We start from the raw sequence: 24328 nt of genomic DNA on the forward strand, positions 1-24328 counted from the left end.
ACAGGCTCCAGTCTTTGGAGGTGAGACTTCGAACGTCTTTAGAGTTACTGGGTGTTGAGTTACTCCGAGAAAGTTATCAAAACTTCACCTGTTGGTGCATGAAATAAGTTGTCTACATTGTTGTGGTAGGAGAGTGAAGCCGAGTTTGCGGCGCTCTGCTCAGGTCATTTTTCCTGTGCCATGCGGCTGGTTTCTGCTCTCACTCTCTCTCTCTCTCTGCAGACTCCAAATGTTATTAGAAACCTAGCTCTGGCCCTCAGGCTCTGGATCAGCTCCCCTGATCCAGCCCGTGTCAAGGAGAAATAAAGGACTGAAGCTGGACAAATTATCAATTCATACTTGCACCGCTACAATGCGAGATTCAATGTTTTCATTTTGCCCTAATGAAGAACGTAACCATTTCTAACAACTGTTTTCTGCAGTGTTCTTAAGTGAAGTTATTTATGGCTTTCATTTGTGCAAATGCATGCTACTTCCAATTATGTTGTTTATCACCATGCGAGACGCGGAGTTTGATTGGACTTATTCGGTCTTCTGCCACTGTGGCTGAGCTGTCTGTAAAAATAGATGCTGTGTTTTTCTTCGTGAAGATTATTGACCACACATTTAGCCGTCATAGCCCTGCACGCCCTGTCAAGCCTTTTGTGTTTTGTGCTGGTGTGCTTGAGACGGTGTTATAGAGAGTCTAATAGAAGCAGTGGCCACATCTGCCACTACAGGAGAGCTTTTTCCGAGGCAGTAAAGGAACCCACCAATCCTGATGTCCTTCGTGACTGGGTATATTTTAAGCGGGATGCCCATTTCATTTTATGCCACCATCTGTTAACCTCAAAGCTAGCCGTGTCTGTGGAGCCCTGCAGCAAGGCATACATAATTCAGATATCTGATTTGAATTCCATATTGATTTAAGTGAGAAATGGTATTGCACAGGTACATGGGGGAAAATTAGTATTCTGCCACGCTAAATTCAATATCTTTGGGCTGTCTGTGGTTTTCACAGCATCCTCTCGGTATTAATTGTTTTGTCAAGCCTTCTCACCTTTTATGGGAGGTTTTGGGGCTTAACTTACACTGAAATGACATACTGTGGTAGAGTGATCTGACTAATATGGATTTCTGTTCTGTTCTGTTTTTATTTTAGGTGCGAAGTATTACAATTCTGTAATTCCATGACAAGCATTACAAGCAAGTGTGATATAGATAGATTATATGTCAGTGCTCCATATTAGAGTATTTTTAGGTTTATTTTTCCGTTAGCACACTGTGTATCTGATGTTTTTGAGTTATTTGGGTCAGGAGATTGAGGAGCAGGTGACCTACATGTTTCTGAGTGACAGCTCACATCAGTCCTTTGGCAGCGTGAAAAGCCGCAGTGAGCACACACACACACACACCACCATTGACTTCTGAACAAGGGAATCGCTGATCCATTAGCATGCGAGGTGACTGTCATGACTGATTCCCTTATCCCTGCCTGCTCTCTGACATACTTCACCAGCAGATCAATAATACCAGATGTTTGAACTTAAGTCTAAAATATTTATGGCCTCTGGTGAATTGAGTTAAACTGTCCCGCGCGGCTCAGATCGGGTCATCTCCCTCATAGCTCAAGCGAACGTTTTAGCACACAGGAAATGAAGCTCTGATTTGATTCGCACTAACACAAGAATGATTAAAATGATCATTAAAATGATTGCACATTAACGTGAGAAAGTGTTGAAGGAAGACCGGGAGACATGGACAAGAAGGTTTTTAATATCTGGTGAAAGCTATCTGTTTGCATTAGCAACAATCCTGAGCTGTGACGTCAAAGGCATCGGACAAAAAAAAAAAAAAAGAAAAAAAAAAAAGTAATGCATTTACAAAAAAGCAATTGCAAAGCATATATTTTTGTTTTGTTTTTATTTACTTCATATATGTGCTTTTTTTTTTTTTTGCTTCGGTTTGCTTTTTTTTGTGTTTTGTTGTTGTGTTATGTTTTGTTTTGTTTTTTAAGACTTTTATTTGCTTAATTCAGTTGATCAATCATCGCTTAAGCAAATTCCCAACAATTTTAAATGTGTTAATTCTGCTACTGCGCATTCCTTTCTCACGTACACACACTTTTGCGATGTTCTGCTATTTCTTTGTTATTTTGACCCTATATTCACAGCCTACAATTCAAAAGTGGAGCTGGCATTGATGTGGTTTGATGTGCAGTCATTGTGGCTGTATTGAGACTCCTGCTGGGATCCAAATGCCATTAGAGGGAACAGCGGCTCTTTTAAACGGAGCAGGTTCTTGCCCCAGTGCCTTCTTTCTAAAGTGTGTGGCAGACACATCACAGAGTGCTGACACCGGGGATATTGTTCTTCGAGCGCGCCACTGGGTTCAGACCCCGTTTAACGCTCCAAAAGCCAGTATCTGTCATGCATCTGAAAAAGGCTCTGTGAGGAAAAAAGACCGCCCATGTCTGTCCACTTCACAACTGCGATGAAATCAGCCAATCATTTTTTTCATTCCCTTTTTACCTCTCCATCACTCACTACCTAGCACAGATAAATAAGACTTTTCTTTGGCATATTCATTCGAAAGAGACAGATCAAAACGGAGGGAGGGTAGTGATGAGCAAACTTTTGCCTTGTCATCGAAATAACAACCATGGGTTAAACAGCAGGGCTTCATTAGAGCAGAATAAAGAACTGACTGAAAACGTTAAAAAAATTATAATTCATTTTAAATGTTGTGTTAACTAAGTTGGTAGCTCATACTTGTGGACCTTCTGTCCTTTTTTTTATGACAGTTCTGCTCTTTTTTTTAGTCTAATCTTCGATGCACGCTTATATTAACCTTTCATCTGGTTCCTTGAGTATATCATGGCCTTTAAGCGTGAATGTGCCCTATCCATGTTAGATTTCACAGTTAACACAAGACAGGTTAAGAATAGGTTGAGATCATTCTAAAAGGATGAATGTGCCACATTATAATGAGTAACCTGAGATCTATTTTTTTAATGTTTTGTCATTCATTCGTTCATTCATTTTTCATTAATTAATTTAAGTATTCCTAAATCCATTCATTGGCATTCCTGACATTACAAAAAATACTGTACTTAAACCGTGGAAGTCGCTCTCTTCTCAGCCTTGCCTTGAGCCTCCCTGTGATTTCAGCATCACTCAGAGTCATGGACATTGTCATGAACAGCAGAAAGGCCTCAGTTGCAATATTTAGTCAGTGACTAACTGTTCTGGTGCACAGTGGTGGGTTGAAATGTTGAGAGCAATTTGTTGCTAGGAGCAGAGGGCCTCGAGTGGAATAGAGCAGTGCTGAATAGGCCACGGGCAGCCGAATGAGTTCGTCCATGGCTTAGCCCTAATACAATTTGAAAGGCATTGCTCTTATAGAGTGTTCTCAATGACACAACACTCTAGAGCTTCTTCAAGTGCAATAACTATGTCAGACTGAGCAGCCAGGCTTTTGGTTGACATTAGAGGGTTTTGAAAATAAAGGCAGGGGGTCAGACGAACAACCTGCGGTTATCAGAAGGCAGTTAACCGACTTTTAGAGTCTCGAGTGGTGTTAAACAATACACTCCTGCTGATGATCATTAATGACTTTTCACACGTGTTTGCGATTTTTCTGTGATGTTCACGATAGCAGTATAATGTCTCTGTGATTGGAAATTGAATGTCAGTCCTAATTACGATTGCACTACAACTTGCATTGTCACAACTGTTGCCATTTTTTTCATTGAGTTTAATTGACTTGATAATATTTTGTCATGGCTACAGTAAACGTGCATATTTCACCATCATAGAGACAACAGTGTTTAAGTGTTCCTTTAAGCATTATGCTCTCAAAGGTTAAGTGTCGTCTATTTGTTTATTGTTATAGTATGTGTAACAACTGTTATTGTAAAGGCTCGTGTCAAGTATCTCTGCCGGCTTTTTGCTGCCGCTTAACTCCAGGATTATCCATAACAATATTTTATGAATAAGTCTAAATCCAATTGATGAATCCATGCCATGGAGTGTGGGTAGTTCAGTGATGAGCTGATTTGACAGGAAATTATGCATTGTTTACTCAGGGGGTTTCAGGAAAAGCTGACAGCTAATCTTAGATGGACTTGCAGATAGACAGGCAGATAGAAAGACAGGTGAAGATTTTTAGTTTTTCATACCTTGCTTAATGAATCTCGAAAGTATTAAACTGGTGCATGATGCCTCCAACCGTTGAGAGAAGATGCCTAAAGAGTGATGAAAAAAAACCATCTGATAGCACTCCATGCTGGTGTCTTAAATTCAATTGTCTTTTACTGACATGGTTATCTTTTGAAAGAGCGATTTCCTCTCATTTTCATGCTTGTCCGTTGTATGAGCATAGCTTTATGTGATTTCTTAATTTGAATTTGAATTATCTGCACTACAAGTATATAGAGCTGTTCAATTTGTAGTAGAGTTGTTCCGATTCCGATACTAGTATCGGAAATATCTCCGATACCACAACAAATTCTGGCATCGGCATCGGCGAGTACATGAACCCATATACCGATCCGATACCATTTTCTTAAAAAAGACCTAGTTATGACCGCAAGCTTTGCCTAACCGCTGCACGGTTCTTCTTCGCTGCTCAAAATGCATTGAAAACACAGGAAGTTGTGCTGTGTTGCCACAAGCAACCCCTGTTTAGAGCAGCGAAGAAGAAATGAAAACGCGTTAGCAGCCCTTATCTATATATGACTGGATCACTCATCACATTCTAAACTGCCAAAAGACAGTGAAGCCGCTACTATATTATAGATCAGTGGTTAGCAGTATGTCTCTGTAGTACCGGTAGTTACAGACTCTCGAGTATATTCAGTACCGGCAGCTGCGTTCAGTCGCTTCCGTGTAAGTCAAAACGCAGGGCTCCAGACAGTTGCCGAATATATACTAGTGTCTGTGAATATTAAACTGCAAAATACTATTTAAATATTACTCCCGCAAAATCTACATCTCTGTGGGTGACTGGCACAGATGCGCGAGAGCTCGCTGTTTTGTAGTCTCTGCTGTGTGTCATGAGGACACGAACGCATAAACCGTCACTTCATGAGAATTTACCGTTTCATTTGAGAATACTGTCATATCATAAACACAGACACTCAAAGATCTTCATGGCAGCCCATTAAAATAAATGTTTGGTTTACATGAGTAAATTGACAATATATAAAGCTACTGTTGTAGCCTACAGTAATAATAATACATCTCTATAATAATAATAATTATGCCTAGATGGTTGCTTGTTTTTTACTTGTTTTTTACTTGTTAGAGATTATCTGATTAATAGATCTTTTTTTATATTCCTAGACTTATTTGTTGCAGTTTTTTTATACAGTTATATTGTAAAACTTAAATACCTTTTTTAGTTTGCGGTGTTAGATTTTTGGCTGCATTTGAAGTTCTTTTTTGCATAAGAAAATAAATAATACTGTCAAATTCATGTTAGATAATAAAAATACTGTAATAAATACAGTAGTTCACCATGTATTTGTTCATGTTTTATTGAGGGATCTGTCTGAAGCACACCATAAAAAAATTCTAGCAATTTACACAGGGCTAGTAGTATATACAGCTGTATATACAGATATACACCCAGGTATCGGATCAGTACGCGGTATCGGCCGATACCCTGAGCCCAGGTATCGGAATCGGTATCGGGAAGAGAAAAAGGGTATCGGAACATCTCTAATTTGTAGTCCTAAAACCTGGACGAGACGTTTTTGAGCCATGTGTCCTCCTAAGGAATTACAAATGGGTTTTTTAGAATAACATTTTTTACATTTTTATGTATGAATTCAATTTGGTTAAGATTTCTCGAAGGGACTTTCATAATTAGTACTGCAATATAAATTACACAAAATGATCATTTAAAATCTCAAATCTCATAATGTATGCCTTTTTTTTTAAATACTGAACATTACAATTTTTTGATGCCTTAATGCACTTGAATCAATTAAAAAAATATGTATTTACTTATTTTTACAATAATCTAGACTTGTAATATCAGCCGTAATATGAAAGTTATTACTGGCAATAATTTTTTATTTGTGCATTGATATTTGTGTTAAATTCATTTCCTATTTTACTCATAAATTGCCTGAACAGCCCTATTCAGTGTTGACTACTGCTCATCTCCCTAAAATCTTGTTTGCTTGGTTTAATTTCGGGTTGAGTGTGGTTAGGGTTTTGTTGCTCTGGTTGAGTGACTTGACCGCAGCAGTACAATGTCAGTGCTGGCTAAGGTTTCATTGGGTCTCACCACACAACCTCATGTTTTCAACACTCATCTGCTGCAGACTGAAGCCATAACCCACACTGTTGTTGTAAGTGAGTTATATATACTCAACCACGTCTTTCTTGAATCCCTCATTTCCACCGGCCATGAGCAGCAGCAGCACAGCTTTTATATTTCAAGGCTAGGTAAGGTTGCTCACAAAGATCTCATTTTTCATTAAAGTGCTTTTTCATTCAACAAACAGTTGAAAAGCGATGAGACAAAATTGTCAACAATAAACGGCAAGCCCCCTGTAAAAACATGGGTATAAATTTTGCACATTACACTGTTTTGTTAACATGTTTTATTAACGAATCAGGCCATTATAATGTACTGTACCGCAAATGATAATAAGTTTCAAATTGAGTTTGCTGGGTCGGTAATGAATTTTGAGGAATGGCATGGTGAGCCTCTGTTTTTGTAATTTTAGGCTAATTTAATTCACCCCTAACCGAGGGTCTTGTGTGACCATATGGGTTTATACAAATTACTTTAATATGCATGTTGCATTGTGCACTATGATAATCAAAAAGAAAGGAATAACTAATTGACTTATGGTCCCTTACTGCAACAAACTACCCCATGCATTTGGCTTTATTGACAATCTGGAGCTAAGAACAAGTGATGTTAATGGCATAGTCTAAATGCGATCACATGCTGCTTAGCTCTCTCGCTCTTTCTCGCTCTCTTTCTCTATTCTTATCCCCCCAGATCATTTAATGTCTCCAGATACATTGTGTTTTATAGCCAATTATCTTACACAATCCATTATCAGTTTTACTGTTATCTCCCATGCATTGCTTTATCTTTCCGTTGGAGTGAATGGCCTGCACAAGTTGCCTTAAGGCACCACACACAAAGAGTTCTTTCATTTGCATTTGCCTTTACTTCATTTGCAGTGCAACATTCTTAGATGGATCTGTTTTCCGAAGTGTGTTAATCAGGTGAATCCAAAGCTCGTAATCCAAAGGCAATGCAAGTGTTGACTTGTAACTGTGAGTGTTTTAGTACAAAGACATACAAACTGTCTATTAAAGAAAACGGTTTTAATGACTTTTAATTCAGTGGGGGGAAAAAAGCGGAATATCTCCTCTAGGATGCGTAAATATGTTATTCTTTCCTCCAGAATTCCATCTGGTCACACATATGTGGAGAATCCTTCACATTAAGCCACTAACAGAGATGTGGGGAACCAAACAGTGATATTTTTTTCATGTTCTTGTCACATGTGGCATTTTCTGAGAGACGGAGAATGACTCATCTTGTATATGATGCTGCAGGTGCCACAGTGACCTGTGCTGTTTGTCAGTAAAATGGATGTGGGAAGAAAAGAAAAAAATGTTTTCAGAGTGGAGAAACTATGGAGTGTTGTTACCCAGCTCATCTTCAAAACCAAACTTTTCTAACTTGTAATGAACTTGTTCGCAGTGTACTTGTTGGTTGGTTTATGTATTCTAACACAGTTCTTTGCCTGTCTCTGTCTGTTTTTAGCTGGGTGAATAACTTTGGCCATGAAGGTCTCGGACTGCTTTTGGATGTGCTGGAGAGGCTTCTTGACAAGAAGCAGTAAGTTATGCAGACTTTCTGACATCGTCATCTTAAGAAATTCCCTTTCTTCAGTGCTTTTGGATTGGCCATTCACACGCTCTTATCTTTCTCTTTACTCACTGATTTTCTTTTCCTCAGGCAAGAGAACATTGATAAGAAGAACCAGCATAAACTCATTCAGTGCCTCAAGGCCTTCATGAACAATAAGGTGTGTTTAGAATTTAAAAGCTTCACCATGAGTAGTTTATATCATTTTGTGTCCCACACATGCCAATAAAATAAAATAAAATCTCCAAAGCAACATATCAAAGAATATAAAATCATGCCAGCTCCATGCTTGTCCTTGAGAGTGAATGCGTTTCTAATTGAAATACTGCAGTTTTATTAAACAGGGGCAAACACAAATGAAGCTCGTTCAACTCTAGATAATAATCAGGTTTAATATTTTCTAAAGCTGCTTTCATGCTTAAATTGTATTGGAATTATTCCGTTTATACCTCAGCCATGTTAAATATGAATGCTGTTTTATTCCAAACACTTAAAGATTTGTATTTATTTAATTGATTTCCCACCCTAGTGAATTTATTCTGCGTTCTGCTCAAATTGTGGTCAAGTGAAGTGCATTTCACCCTGGAAGGAACACAAAAATGCAGGAATGTGATTATTTGTCCCTGCTGTCCTGTCCTCATTTAAAATAATTTATCCTAAAACATATCTACACCTGCCTAATTGGCTCTTTCAGGAGAAGAAGGTCTAAATTTGTCATACACAAGGGGTTCATTGTATAAAGGGTTTATCCATTGCAAAATGTTTACATTTGTGCAAGTACTAATACAATGGGATGTCTTTTTGTTTTCAGTATGGCCTCCAACGGATCTTGGGGGACGAACGGAGTCTCCTCCTCCTCGCGAGAGCGATCGATCCCAAGCAGACTAATATGATGACTGAGATTGTCAAGATTCTGTCAGCTGTTTGTATCATCGGAGAGGAGAACATGTAAGATCATCAGCTCAGTCCCATGTTATGTGGTTTTCTTCAGTAAAGTGCCTTGACAATTCATCTTCAAATACACTATATACAAATACTACTACTTCGACTTGTAGTAGTAATAATACTAATACTATAATTAAATATAGTGATAAAGCAATTGTTATAACTTTTTTTATATTACCTTATATATTTTATTTTATAATGTCCTCTGACCTTTACAAGAAAGGGAGGTTAGTAAGAAGGTTATACACAGTTGATATAATTAACAATTTAATACTAATATCAATCAGCTACTTTAGTGCCAAAAGTTTATGCCAAGATGTACTGATACTTTTAAATATACTAGTCAGACATTTTGTGCTCTTCACAATATTTTCTATGGTCCCCTTACGTTACAGCAGTGACCAGTAACTGATATTTCTTAGCAAGTGTCCATTGCAGTGCAGTAAGAATACATGCACCTATGCCCTTCTCTAATGAGCCTGCTAGAAAGCCCCCGGCTAAGCGTATGCATGCTATGTTAGTTCTCTAGTTGAATAGTTAAAAAGCTGAGTTAGCAACTGATCGTTTTTATCTGGCAATCAGCACCTTCAGCTCTGGGATGTGTTTGAGTAAACACACAAACACGCACAGACAGACTCACGCACACATGCTAAGTGCAGGTTGAGTGAATCGGTGTGTGGTAGGTGAGTAGATTAGTGTTTTTTATGCCCGTGTAGGTGATCAGAGAGTGTGCAGATCTGTGTGACAGCTGTAAAAATGCTGATACCTCACTTAGCGCTGAAACTAGCTCCTTCCCCCTCAAACGCTGTGCAGTGACTCTGGCTTATGTTTAGTGCTGTCACATCAAAGCCCTCTTTAGGAGTTGAGCAGGTGTAGCTCATTCTGAAGCCATGTTTGAACCAGCATGAAAGACTTTGTACAGCCCACTCATGACTACAACTTAATCACCTGGATCACAAGACATGGATCTCACACCTAGCTGTTCAGCAGAACTTCTCTCCGCAGTTTTTCCACGACGGAGCAAAGCAAACCAATTTTTGGGTAACGGGACATGTGAAAGTGAACCTAACATCTGGTGTAGATCACTAGTATGTAGCGTTTATAATCTGTTGCATGCAAGAGTCGAGAAGCATTTTGTGCCTGCCTATCTTAATGGTAATTGTGATTTTCATACATAATAGTTTTCTTGACATTTTATCACCATCAAAGGGAGGAATAGGACGAAAAATAAAGGCTACATGTTGATGAACTAAACCTTAAATTACTGGGTTGACTCCAAAATTGTAATTCTTCCATAATATAAAAGTAATAGAAAGGAATAAACAACATTTTAAAATGTATTCAAATAGAAAACAATTTATAAGAACATTTCCTAAGCTGATAAAAGCTAGACTAGTGATATACAACATTATCACCCAATCTTGCATGTGTTTCTTTACTGAATGGGGTATTTTTACACAAGCGATCATTTGTTCTGCAGTTATTGTTTTGTCTATGATGCATTCTGTTGTTCTTTTCCCTTAGCCATGGACTGCAATCCACCAGTTCTTGAGTCAGCAAAACAGACATGGGACCTTAATTTGCTTTCACAACAACACTCTGTCCAAACGCATCTCTTCAGTTCTCTTTTGTTGCTGCTTCTGACACAGCATCACATACTGTAGAGTAGACTAAAGGATTTCTCTTATTACTGTTTGAACATTAGGCTTTTTTTGGTATTTCGAAACCCTAGTGAGTTATAACTCATACATAAAAGTCTGACTTTGTTCCAGTTCCCCAGCGTAAATGTCCAAGACCGAAATTACAAGCTTAGACCAACTCGGGTGAATGTTCTAAACCAATGTCAGGATCATGTCTTGATAAAAAGCTTGCTAACTTAAATGCAATGTTTTGTCTTCTCGCTTTCCTTTAGTCTGGATAAGATCCTGGCAGCAATGACCATTGCTGCAGAGAGGAATAATAAGGAGAGGTTTGCTCCGATTGTTGAGGGGCTGGAGAACCACGAAGCCCAACAGCTACAGGTAAGAGTTAATGCCCTTTCCAAAAAAAAAAAAAAAGAGTCTTCCACACCAGCCACTTCATCTTATTACCTTCGTGTTATAATTCATCACACTCTTTCTGCACATATTCACATACACTCTTGCTCAGGTAACCCAGACTTTGTACAGTAGCTGCAAACATAAAGATAAAGAATATGTTGTGTTTTCTCTAAAAATAATAATAAAGCAGTATCCTTATTTGATGTATTTTAAAAAATAAAACTTATTTTAGCAATGTTAAATTGAGTTATACAGTAGGAGCGAAGTGAATAAGACACATAATTTAGTGTTTAAAAGCTGCTAATGTAGATCATATAAAGATAATTCTTTCTAAATAACCTTAGTTGCACATGTATCTTCTGAAAAGATCATAACCATGTCACAGAATATTCCGAATATATTTAATTTAATTTAATTTAATTTAATTTAATTTAATTTAATTTAATTTAATTTAATTTAATTTAATTATTTATTTTTTAATTGCAATATGTTATTTACTCATATCTTTACTGCTGTTATCATTTTATTTTATTTTTATAGTACTGTTATTTTTGGATTATTTTACACTATATATTTTTTCATTTGCAATATTATCTGTTATTTAATCAAATGTTTTATTGCTGTTACTTTATTTTATTTATTTTTTAGATATGTTTATATCTTTGGGCATGTTGTTTAGCCCGTGTCTGAATTTAGATGTTGCATCTGTTATTATCTAGAACGAGCAAGGAATATTCAAGTAGAACACACATCAACAACACACTTTTTTTTTTTTGTAGACATTTTTTATGTCCTCATGTTTTATTTTACTAATTTAAAATCATTAGTAGGATTCTGCTTGCCCAGGGCAGCAGATATAGATCTGCTCTGTTTAGTGTCAGTCAGTGTATGAGGCCTCTTCATTCCCAATGCTCTTTTTGATGCTAGAGCCAGGTAAAAATTGGCACATCTGTCACTCAAAGCTCTTCTGCACCCTGGCTCAGCTTGACGTGTAAACAAGTCCCCCATCCCTCTTCTCACTGAGTTCTGTGGTCGTCTGTCAACCCTGCCACCTACGCCACAAGATGGAAGCTAGTTGCTGGCTATTCTAATGCAACAGGAGGTGTATTCTAAACCCTAATCAGCCCCAACCAGGTCACACAAAGAACCTGGAGCTCTGGAAACTAGCGACAACAACAACCAAAAAAAAAAAAAAAAAAGAAGAGATGGTTACTTTATCATCTTCCCGTCTTACTTTTTCCTCTGCATTCTCCAGGCTGGTCTCAGAGGAACAGAATCAAAAGGGCAAGGATGCAGCAGCGCACCTGTATTTATCATTCCGTGCTTCTCTACAGCCTGCAGTGATCTGTGACCAAGCACAACAAGCCCCTCTCACACATTCATTAACCAAATCCCTAATCTTTGTGTTGCTATTGAGAAAGCAGTGAAAATGACGATATGATCCTGGGCGAGCGAGAGAAGGGAGGAATGAATCCCTTTGATTTGGTGCCTTGTTTTCCTCCTTGAAAATAAGGCTTTTAATGAAAAGAACCGCTGCTAATTGTGAGTTAAATTAAAACACCTCTCCAATGCTGGCGGTAAAAAGAAATGAAACACTTTTAAAACCTGCAAAGGGCTGCAGAGCCTGACTTTTTATACGTGATTAAAATGTGTTTTGCCGTCACGCCATCTTAGTGACGCAAGCACGCAAACCTAAAACCGTCCCAGCAGTGCCGTCTTTTAATTACTCTGCTGGAATCCACCTCCGGCACTGTGCTGCAGAAGCTCATCATTGCACACTCAACCCATAAAGCAAAATAAGTTCTTCAGCCTGCTCCAGCACCCTATCTGCAACATCGTTCTAAACAGGCTGGTGTGTTGATGATGAAATGCATTTGCCCTCCGGAGAACTCGACGAACGCTTTAGATTCACTCAGTGGGCTTCTTCAGTGATTCAAATAGAAGTAATTACTCAAATGGGAATATGAGAAGATTTAAGAACTTCGGTGATTTGGAGGCATAATGTTGCACAATGGGAGCAAACTAGGCCTCGTTCCTTTTGCTCGCTGCAACTCCTGGGTAGCTGGGACTTCGAGAGAAGGAATCAAGAATAGTGTTATGGTTCTTGATGCCATTGGGCTGCTCCAGTCATGAAAATGTATTTAGTGTTTATTTCAGGTAATTTTTCTCCGCTACAGTTATCTGTTTTATTTAATTTCAGTTAAAGACAATGTTCAAGTCAATCTAGCCTGTGCATCTTCTCCAAATGTATGCCATTGCCTAAATACCATATCGAAAAACTGTTTCTCCCATGACTCAAGTCAGGTTTCTGTTTTTGTGGCCGGTCTTTGAAGGCTAAACAAGCGAGAGTTGGAATGATGGAGGGGCTTCTGACAAATAAAGTCATGCAGAAGAATAAAATATGTAGGCCAACAGCAACTCCAAAAGCCGGTGAATGTATAGGAAGACTGTTCACATGTCCATCTCGAATGATTTTTCCACTTTGCACTGATCCACCAAGCGAAGAGCATTGCTTCTCATCCTGGCCGTCTCCCTGGAGCCACCTTATAGCATGTTAAGAACCATCAGCACTCCTCCCTGCCCACTGCCCTGATCTGAGAAATCAATTAAAAGTACACATCTGTTCAGCCAGGCTTGCTCTCTCCTTCCATCCCTCCTTCCTCTGGACAGTTTTACTAATCCACTTGTATCTTTTCCCTGCATTTTTACCATTTTTTCTCTCCTAGACCTTCACAGTGGCAACTGCCTCATTCCATCCTGATGAATTCATTTTAGTTCATGTAATGTGATATATTGATTTTTTTTCTTTAAGATGAGAGATGAGAGCAGTATGAATAAGAGGCTGTTGCAGGGCACTACATTTTAATCATTTATCGCCAAAGGGATGATTCTAAGAATTTGCTTGCATTAAATGATGGTGGTGTGTGTGTGTGTGAATACAGGTGGCCTGCATGCAGCTGATCAATGCCCTCGTTACATCGCCAGATGATTTAGACTTCAGGATACACTTACGAAATGAGTTTCTGCGCTGCGGCCTCAAGAAGATCCTACCAGTGAGTATATCTTTTGCTTTATTTTATTCTTTTAAAAAACTATTTGTACTTCATTACTTTTATTGCTTATTTGATTTATGACTTTTTCTTTTTTTTTTACACTTAATATTTGTATTTTTTTATATAATAGGATTTGTTTTTCTTTTGTGGTAAAGGAAAGTTAGAGAAATAGAAAAATACTGAAACTACAGATGCATTACAGAATTGTTGTAATCAAACGGCAGATGTTGTTTTTTTAAATGAAAGAGTTTGGGTTTTAAATGACATTAGTGGAGGCTAAAAGATAAAAAAAAATTATAATAAGAGATAGAAAAATGGCTTTTCAGAACAAAAATAAAATATTTTGAACAAATGAACAAAACTATTGAAAACTGCTAAAATGTTCCCTGGTTTAGTGTCCTTCTCCCTAATGGCACAGCTTTGTTTTTTATAAAGGCCATTCCCCTCTCACATCATAATCAATCAGCACGCAGATCTCTGCCCCATGCTGCCACAAAGCCCACAACCGGGCCAGCACATCACTCACCATCTCATTTATGTGGGCATTTCCTCACTCTTAATAAGTCATTTTGACTGCTCCCCATATTATTGCTGCAATTATTATAATTATCTCAATCTACCCCTGCATATGATGAGCTTATCGTAATTTATGAATAATGTATTTGAAAGTTTAATAGGACAATTAAATATGACATTGTTCTCTAATTGTGAATAATGCGTTTCCAGGTTTCAGTATGCTCAAAATGGCAAGTGCAAGGGGAAAGAAACAAAGTGAAAAAAACAAATGAGATGCACTAAATCCTCAATAAGAGATAGAAAATGGTGTCTGATGAAATGAAAATACATATTTCTGGAGATGGATGGGTGAGTGTGTGTGCAAGAGAGCGAGAGAGACTCAGACCTGCCTCCTACTGCGGCATTGCGAGTGCTCTTTCTCTCTGATTGGCTGTTGCTTTAAGACAGATGGCATGCCTGAAGTATAGTCCACTGATTGATAACTACAGAAATTGGGTTACATTTGGCTTTTTAGCATCCATAAACTACACCAGAAGTGATTCATAGTGGAGTTGTAAAGGACACCTATTTTATCCCCTCTTTCTTTATGTCTCTTCCTCTCTAAACACTTTAGATCTGTCGCATATGTTACTAGTATATATAGCAAGACAATCTGTTTACCGCAGAAAAACAGATTGACTCTCAGCGCTATGCAAAACTAATCAGATTTAGGGTTTTATTCGACACCTGAGTTTCGAATCACTTAATAAACACACCTTTTTCATCAAAATAAGATCCGAAATGAATGTTCAGTGGCTAATACAGTATGTTGAAAATTAGCCAATAGGCTGTTGATTCATCATTGGCATACTAAAGCCACTCCTAACATTGCCATTCATCCATCACCTTAAAGTGGTTCTGGTTATCTCTTGTTTTATTAATTTATGATGCATTTCCTTATTAAAAGGGAATTTGGGAATCACCAAAACATAAAGACATTTCTTTTTAAAATCTTTCTATTTGCACTGCCTGTTCTGAGGATATTAATGCATGTAAACCGTCAACTCTGAATGCGTGTATTTATGTAAAAGCTAACAGAGCAAAGTCATGAACTAAGTGCCACAGAACTCTAATGAGGTCAGTTCAAAGCCTTGCACGAAGAATTCAAAGTATCTAAAAAGCAGACTTTTTCTCCTTGTTATATTACCAATGTTATATGAGGACACATGTTCATCAGTCACTCATTCCCCTCATGTCAACCTCTGTAATCACAGGAGCTGAAGGAGACAGAGGAGCTCGACATTCAGCTGAAGGTGTTTAATGAAAATAAGGAGGAGGATTCCATTGAACTGTCTCACCGACTAGATGACATCCGCGCAGAGATGGAATATCCTTTTTACCGCTGCCTCGTGTATGCGTGCAGCCGCAAGGGCGCTCGCTGTGGCTCATGGGTCTAAAGCCAAGACCTCCAGTTCATTCGGAAGGGATTTGAGAATCAGGTTTTTTTTTTTTTTTCAATTCCAGTCCAGCCTCTGGCAACTCTGGTGGTAAACAAACCTCTTCACATCAACACATGCACGCACTGCACACATATCCCAGCATTCTCCTCTGGCCCTGAGCTCATTATACTGACATTCCAGAGACACAGAGAGCAACCTCTACGCTCACCTCTCCTCTGTTTCATTCCCCCTCAAATCTGCGGATAGCCTATGCTACGCGACTATGGAAATCCGTTCACACTTATTTTCTCCCTGTTTCTACATCTGCATCTGACCCCTCAGGCCACAGCTGCGTACGTGGCAGCCATATGCAGTAGCTTCTGGATTTGTGTGTATCCTCACAGTAGCCTTTATAAAGCAGCTTGAAGCCATTCGCAGAATTTGAAAAAGCAGCATTTTTTTCCCCTGTGGTTTTAGTGCTGATTTTGTTGATGGTTCTTATCGTTTCACCCTCTTTCCATAACCTCTCAGAAGGAAAGCTTCGCTGAAATGATGGAGAAGCCAGAGTTTTAGTTCAGGCTGTCTGGACTAATGATTTTCGTGAGCAGCCAACTGTGTAAGAGACACAACATTTGTCTCTAAGGACAATTTGGCATTGATCTGTAAGTGCCTTGTGTAATATGCGTGTCTAAGCAATGGTCTCTGTCTTTCTCAGTCTTTTCCCCCTTCTTCTTTTTCTAAACAACAAATGCTTTTCAGTACCACCCTTCTCTTCTTTTGGTCTGGCTGCTTTATAAGTATTTTCCTATGTTTACTTAGAGATGATATCTATTTATATGTATTCATTCTTTCATTCATTCATTCATTCATTCATTCATTCATTCATTCAATCTCACCATATGGATATGTTAATTTTTTACATTAAGGCAATTAGATTGTATTTATTAAGGCAATAATAATCAAATGAAGGTTAATGAGTGGCCAAATCAAACATCAGACTTAAACCTGATTGAGATGCTGTGGCATGACTTTAAATAGTCCATCCACTCAAAAACCGTCAAGTGTGACCTCCAAATGTGGCACCCAAACCCTCCAAAGAAGACTTGGACAAAATTCCTCCACAGGGATGTGAAAGACTCATTGCCAGTTATGATTGCAGTTGTTGCTGCAAAGGGTGGCACAACCAGTTACTAGATTTAGGGGGCAATTACTTTTTCACGTAGTGCCAGGCAGGTTTGGACAGCTTTTTTCCCCTTAATTAATGTCATTATTTCAACTGCATTTTGTATTTACTCAGGTTATCTTTGTGTAATATTAAAATTAGTTCGATTAACTGGAATTGAGATCGCTGCATTAAAGAATTAGTAGACTGTCATCTTAATGTCTGCTAACACTTTATTTTTGATGGTCCCCAAACCATTCTACCGACTATAACTTTGGAAGTTCATGTCAACTTATTCTACTAATACTATAATGAGATTTAGTTGACATTTAGTTGCAAATTTACTTAGTATAGAATCTAAAGTGGACTATCAAGATAAAGTGTAAGTTATTATGATAATTATTATTATTAGTGGTAGTAGTCGTAGTATAAATATAGCACTTCTGGTCTGGTTTTGTTCTGGCCACTGTAATGACTTCAGGAAGCTGTCGAATATTAATTGAAAGTTGGGCAGTGTGATTGATTGACCCTCCCTCTCTGTCTTTTGTATTGCTCAGGTCCATGCTGATACAGCTCATGCTTATGCATCACCATCCCCACCAGTATATTACAGCAAACATGCCCAAAATACAAATAGGCACAGACGGTGCGTGTCTGTGTGCACACTCGTGGCCCTGCTTAATAGAGAGAATGGCTTTTTGGTGCATTTTACCGGTTTTGAAGTGTGGAGAAAATAATTCACTTAAGCAGATCACCTGTGTTATCAGCAATAATGCTCTGAAGATGCCTGTATTCTCACAGTGAGTTGACAGAACATGGGATACACTCACAACCTTATGAATAACTGAAATGATACGAGTTAATTAGAAAATGTGCAGCAGTGCCGGGGCAGATTGGTTTGCTGCAAGGACAGTTTTTAAAGTGGCTGGAAGTCTTAACGTTCAGTTTTATTATTGTTCCATAAATACATAGAGCTATATATGCAATATAGTATAGATTTATTATTTTATATTTTTTTATATATCCCAGTTTATAGTTATTAACTATTTAAAAGGAAATATAATTATCTGACCCAAGACAGATTTTCTTTAATTAAATGAAAACAAACCTGCTTTACTTTTTTTGTTTGTTTTTTTTTCCCTCTAAATATTGAGACTCCATAGCTATTTGATTTGTATCCCAGTGGAGGGGAAGGAGTGATTGTGGCGGCTTTAGAAAGTGTGCTCCAGTCCAGCCAGTGCACCACCCTGCAGTCAGTGTTTAAATATTTCAACAGACATTGTCAAAACCTACAGTACATGTAATGACTGGACTTGACTGATTTTTCACCCACCTCTGCTCAGTGCAGCATGACAAATATACACACAATTTTGCACATATTTACAAAGATTGTCATTATATTTATTTTTTATAACACTGTATTTTTTAAAGTGAGTGTTGTTATATTAACTCCTTTGTAGGACCATTAATAGAAACAATTAATGAGCTTCCGAGTGCTACTATTAATTATCATATGCTTTAGCTTGCCACCATTGAAAATAGATCGCCGGTCATTTATTTAACTCAAGTGGACATACCAGAGAGGGTTGGGACATCAATTCTTGATATGATAATAAAAAAGAAGACTATGATGACTATCTGATCTTACATCTGTTTTAGACATTGAAAGCCACTGCCCTTTCTCTTCAGGGAAAGGAGATGTTGGACATTTAATCAATACTCTGCAAGTTTAAGAGCACATTTCTTCTGTTTCGGAGACCAGCAAGACAAACTAAAGATGAGATTTTGGTCCAGAGAATAAATAAATATAAAAGGAAGTGACTGATCCATGTTTTATTGCTTTAAATAATCCAACATAAAGCATTTTCATTTGATTCATGTCCAGAGCCGGGGTATGAACTGGCAGAAGAGGTATTGCCTCTGTCACTTTTCTTCAAAACCTTCTGTTTACAAATGTTAGCAAATTAGATCCCTGAAGATTCTTTAGAATGCAGGAAGACAACATCAGTTGTGGTTAGACTCGACCTTTGACTCAGTCCTCCATCTGAATTAAAACAAGCAAACAATTTCCAGTGAGGGATGGCTGTTCTCCTTTAGTTGTATTGCTTGCATTTCATTGTTCTTTCTCGTCTTAGAATTATGTTACTGCACTTCAAAAAAAATCTGGTCACTCTTGTCATTTACACAATTTTATATGCATATGTTTATGCATTTAGCAGACACTTTTATCCAAATTAACTTACAGTACATTCAGCCTAACATTTATTTATTATTTTTTTACATAACGTGTTCCCCTGGGAATCAAACCCACAACCTTTTGCGCTTGCTAATGCAATGCTCTACCATTGAGCCACAGGAACAAATCTATACTACAAATTGTATATGTAGTATAGAAATGGGATGTTTAGATTAAGATTGTCTTACTACATGACAAGCAGTGTGCAGTTGTGTCCTTAACCATCTATGAACTGATATGGGTGAGGTGTACCATCTCCTGTCCAACATGGTGAAAGACACGGCCTCAGAACCATACTTCCTATCCGTCCTCCAGCACCTGCTGCTCATCAGGAATGATTATTATATCAGGTGAGTGCTATCATATTTTTTTCTTAATTACATTCCATAATGTAATGTAACAAGATTGCACCTGTTTATTAACAGTTTTCTTAATTTCTGTTGACTCAACAAGCATTCTTGAGTATGAAAATCCACAGATTATAATTAAAAACAAATGGAAATAAATAACATTTAATTTGGGATTTTTTTTCTTATGTAATTAATAATAATTAATAACTTTATTGTGTTGAATAGCTGTACCATTGTAACAATACAAAATTACTCATAAAGATTTTAGTCGATTTTTGCTGTTTAACTATGTCTTGATTATTTATTTTAAAGAGAGAGTAATTTTGCATGTTTGTGTGTCTGTTAGAAAGGGAATAAATTATACTGATCATTTCTGTTCACTGTTGCATCAGACCTGTTGCTGAGGTAAAATATTTAATAAAGATGGAATAGCCAAGCGATGAAAGGGAGGGAATTTACCATGGACATGTTGCAGCTCACTTTGAGCCATGAATTATGTATCGCCAGGCTTGTTGGAAGAAGCGAGAAATAGAAAACACATTAAGCAAGTAGTATGGCAGATTCTCCTTCAGTGCCATCTCTCCCGCCCTTGTGTCTGTAACTCTGTCAGCAGAAAACAGGATCACTTCAAACGCTGATTAAAAATGCATGCACTTATTAAAGACTCTCTCCCATAGGAAGGAAAAATAACAAATGGAATCTCTTTAACGTCTCCAATTGTTTCTTTTAGACGCCAATGAGATTAACTGACGAGAAAATGAAGTCTCCTGCCTTTTAGATTTTTCTCTTGAGAAAAATGCCCTAGTAATCCCACAAAAAAAGCAAAAACTTTTAATATCAACTCAATTATTTAGCTTTATGTTATTTTTCCCATTTAGACCTTTTTACGAGAAATATCTGATATAAAATACATAATCCATTGCTAAGAGCGATGTTTGAGCAATGACATTTTGATTTGAAAGATGGACAAAGTTTTGTTTGTTTGTCTCAAATGCATCTGCATTACATGGTCACTCTATAAACTTCTCATCACTGACATCTTTGGTTGGTTATTGAACCTGGTGAGATGTTTTATGTAGATTGGATTGGCTGGTTGGGAAATTGTATGGCTATAATTTTAGATTAAAGGGATCCCTTGAGATCAGTGTGCGCTTTGATGGCCGAGTCTCCGAGGAGAGGGAGGGAGGAATAGGCTGGTGGCATCTCTCTACTTCAGGACGAATCAGTCGACAACGTCATTCTTGTTCATAGGTGTTGGGAGGTACTCCAGTGATCAAAGCCAGCAATAAAGGAGAGCTGTCCGTGCCAATAGATCGCAATGTTTGATTTAAAGCCATTCTTTAATTCCAGGAAAACAACCTGGCACCTTTATCATCATTCAACTCTGTGCCCTCAACTCCGTCCTTGGTTATTTGTATGGAAAGTTCTCCCTCAATTTGTTTCATAACCTGTTTTAAAATGAAATAAAATAAACAGAACAATTTACTAACCGTTACCAATGTCCTTCAGTCCACCAGCCTTCCTTTTTACTTCTTTTTAGAGCAGCGAAAGGAAGATGTTGGGCAATAACTCTCTAAGACTATCTCATAGAAGGTAGATCAGAGGGAGAGTATATGGAACACATCTTCTACTTTTGGCTGTGACTGATGTGAAGATTAGATGGGCAGTGTGGAGCAGGGGTTGGATGGGAGATGAGAGGCAGACAGTCAAGGTGCCAGACTGCGAGAGAAGGAAGGATATGTGGGGTGTGACAGTTCTGGGTCAGTCGTCTCCTTCCCGGTTCTATCCAGCATGCGGCAGTGGTGGTAGCCAGGATGTTGAGAAAATAGGGCAGCTTATTGAGATAATGAAATGGTGTACATCAGTGACAGGTGGAAGCTGCGGGCCTTGCCACTAAGCCGGGCTCGGTGACACTCTCAGCCCTATCAGTTCCAGCCACCCCGTCCGCCCCCTCTGCATGCTTATTACACATCGCTGCCATGTCTCTTACAACAAGGCCTCGAATTGGCAAATTGTATGAATATGATTATTTGTGTATGTTATTTGTGCACGTTATTTGTCATTGAGCTTGGAGAGACATCCAATTATGGTTATTCCATAAATGTAGTAAGGTTTCACAGAATAAAACGGAACAAATAAAGTGTAATGATGTAAATAAAAACAGTATTCTTCCACCAAAAAATGTAGTTCCTCAGAAAAAGTTGTGGCTCCAACAAAGTGGTTCCCGAGCCACACACAGAAGTAAGCAAAGGTGTATGTTTGTACTAGTGTATTTACAACAGCATCGAATGCTGTCTGTTTTAGAAGTATCCCCCCACCCAATCAAATATTCATATTTTGTTTTGGCTTAATTCCAGCTAATAAAAACTGTTTTAATAACTTATGTGCTTTTGTACTTTTTTTTTATAAATATTTTGATTTCATAAATATTTGTTGCCTTTGTAACTAACTGAAGTACAATAAGTATTTTTCCCCATCTAATATTTGGGATTATTTAAGTTAATGAAAACTACTTTAATAATTACAGTTGTAGTTAACATTAACAGCAATGATTATGAAACATCTGAATGCTTGCATATTATTATTATTATTATTTTATTAATTAATTAATTTATTTATTTATTTATTTATTTATTTGTGTATTATTACCTACAATATTTAATGTGTCACCCTTTGTGGCTGAATTTATCTTGTTTTTCTTTATTCCACACAGACCATAATAGCAGCAAATAAAACTGAAATATAGATCATAAGAAAACGTTAAGTGCAAACACACACCTGTTGCGTAATTCATTACTTTGGGTCAACAGACTCTGCCATTAATCCATTAGCTTATCTATATTCCCCTGCAAATATTGTTTATCAAACAAGAATGTTAGGAGATTAAAAAATGTAATGCTGTAGAATTAAGTGGCTTTAGCTATGAGTTGTGGTGTAATTAGTTAGCACAGAGACATTTTTAAAGTCATGCTCGTTCATTAGAATTCGAAAGCTTGTTTTGTGTCGAGAAGCCGGGAGAAGGGGACGACACATTTCTGGAAGGAAAATTGAATACCTACATGAGACATTCAAGGTCATGCTTGGAACATAATTATTTGCCACTACGGAGCTCGGCTTAAGTCGACATTGTATTTGTTAAATGTCACTCGCAATTAAATTTGGTAATATAACTTGGAAAAGGTCACACACTAAGCGCCGTGGCAGTGTCTAGTCCCAGACCCATTTACTCCCCGTCCCGTCATCGTCACCCCTCCAAACACAAGGCCGTGTTTTCCCTGCCATTGTGCGACTAATTACACAGATTACACTGATTAGATTTGCGTCTCAGGTTTTATTGCTGCCCTTAATTGCCAAAGATGATTGCAAATTAGAGAGGGAACCATGCAGGCCCGGATGTCAGTTTGTCTTCACCTTGAATGGACAAAGTCACCCAAGCGCTCTCCGGCTGCACACTTTGCCGTTAGTGATTTCATTATGTACCGAAGGAAGCCTTAATTCAATGCCGTGAAATACCATTAAAAGATATGTCTTACCAGATGATTTATGAAGAGCTGTCCTCGCAGGAATGCACAAGGCGGTATTTTATATGAAGTTAACGGCTTTGTCTCTTGTCATACTCTGCCCCTTCACTCTCGCTGCACTCGTGCTTTTTATTACAGGCCTCAGTATTACAAGGTGATTGAGGAGTGTGTGTCCCAGATCGTCCTGCACCGCAGTGGGATGGACCCTGATTTCGCCTACAGGGAGCGACTGGATGTGGACTTCAGTCATCTCATTGGTAGGTCTCATTGAGATTAAGTCTCCTGGGTCTTGAAGGAAACTTCTTTGCGTTGAACGCCACACTAGACCTCAGCGCAGATCCTTTTAACTTATTATTCCTTGTTACAGCTCAGTTTTCCCGACTATTCAATTCTGTCTTGAACTGTATGGCCATTTGTTAAAGTGGCCAGAACATTTCGGAATGAATAAAAAGGAGTTTCAGGTTTCGGTAAGCAGGTTTAGGTAAAAGGGAGAGAGCAGTATTGAGTTATATCACTTCAATGAAATCCGGCAGAAAGATTTTTGGGGTTTAATAGGATGTCTGGAGCATGATTATAACAATCCTGCACTGGTTCACACTCAATTCTGTTTAACATAACTGTGAAATCACGCTGCACTGAGGGAGGTGCAACTGCTGTTGATAAAAAGTTTGTGATTTCCTGGAGTAGATCTAATTATCATTCCCCGGTCCCCATGAGAGCCTTGTCTGAAACACCTGCACTCACCTGACACGTAAGATAAGGTACACTCATTATGCATAAATAAAGCATTATCTGCAAAACCTGGCTGGCATGTCATGTCTTATAAACGCAACACAACTTCATCTCTACCGGTTATATCTACAGTCCTGGACTTTTTTCATTTGATTAAATGCTGTTTGGGAAAGCATTTGTTGCCAGTTGTTTTGTCATGCAAGTTCTTTGACACACAAGGAATTAATAAAATAAGGGTGATGTAAATTTTTGCCCTCTTTTCTTCCCGTCTTTGCCCCTCTTTTGTGTTTTGTCACTAACACTTTCGTAACTTGCCAACAAAGGCTCATTAAAAGTTTCAGACCCATCTGCAGAAACAAACAAAAATGTTCGATTTTCTCACTTCTTCCCTTACTTTAATGAGTTGAAAACAGATTTTGTGGAGCGCCGTTTTTAAATTTACATCTCAAACCTCCAGAACATAATACAA

The 24328-nt window shown here is 38.0% G+C and overlaps 1 protein-coding gene across 9 annotated transcripts in view; it reads left to right on the forward strand.

Annotated features, from left to right (window-relative positions):
• Positions 1-24328, forward strand: part of diaph2 (diaphanous-related formin 2) — a 382480-nt gene that overhangs the window by 113167 nt on the left and 244985 nt on the right. For all 9 annotated transcript variants that reach the window (XM_052574739.1, XM_052574746.1, XM_052574744.1 and 6 more), the window contains 8 exons: positions 7783-7857; positions 7978-8047; positions 8699-8835; positions 10745-10853; positions 13814-13924; positions 15694-15806; positions 19490-19606; positions 23266-23384. In XM_052574739.1, the coding sequence (XP_052430699.1) occupies positions 7783-7857; positions 7978-8047; positions 8699-8835; positions 10745-10853; positions 13814-13924; positions 15694-15806; positions 19490-19606; positions 23266-23384 (851 nt within the window). The remainder of the gene's footprint in view (positions 1-7782; positions 7858-7977; positions 8048-8698; positions 8836-10744; positions 10854-13813; positions 13925-15693; positions 15807-19489; positions 19607-23265; positions 23385-24328) is intronic.

The sequence above is a fragment of the Carassius gibelio genome, chromosome B14 (genome assembly GCF_023724105.1).
Source record: "Carassius gibelio isolate Cgi1373 ecotype wild population from Czech Republic chromosome B14, carGib1.2-hapl.c, whole genome shotgun sequence".
Lineage (NCBI taxonomy): Eukaryota > Metazoa > Chordata > Actinopteri > Cypriniformes > Cyprinidae > Carassius > Carassius gibelio.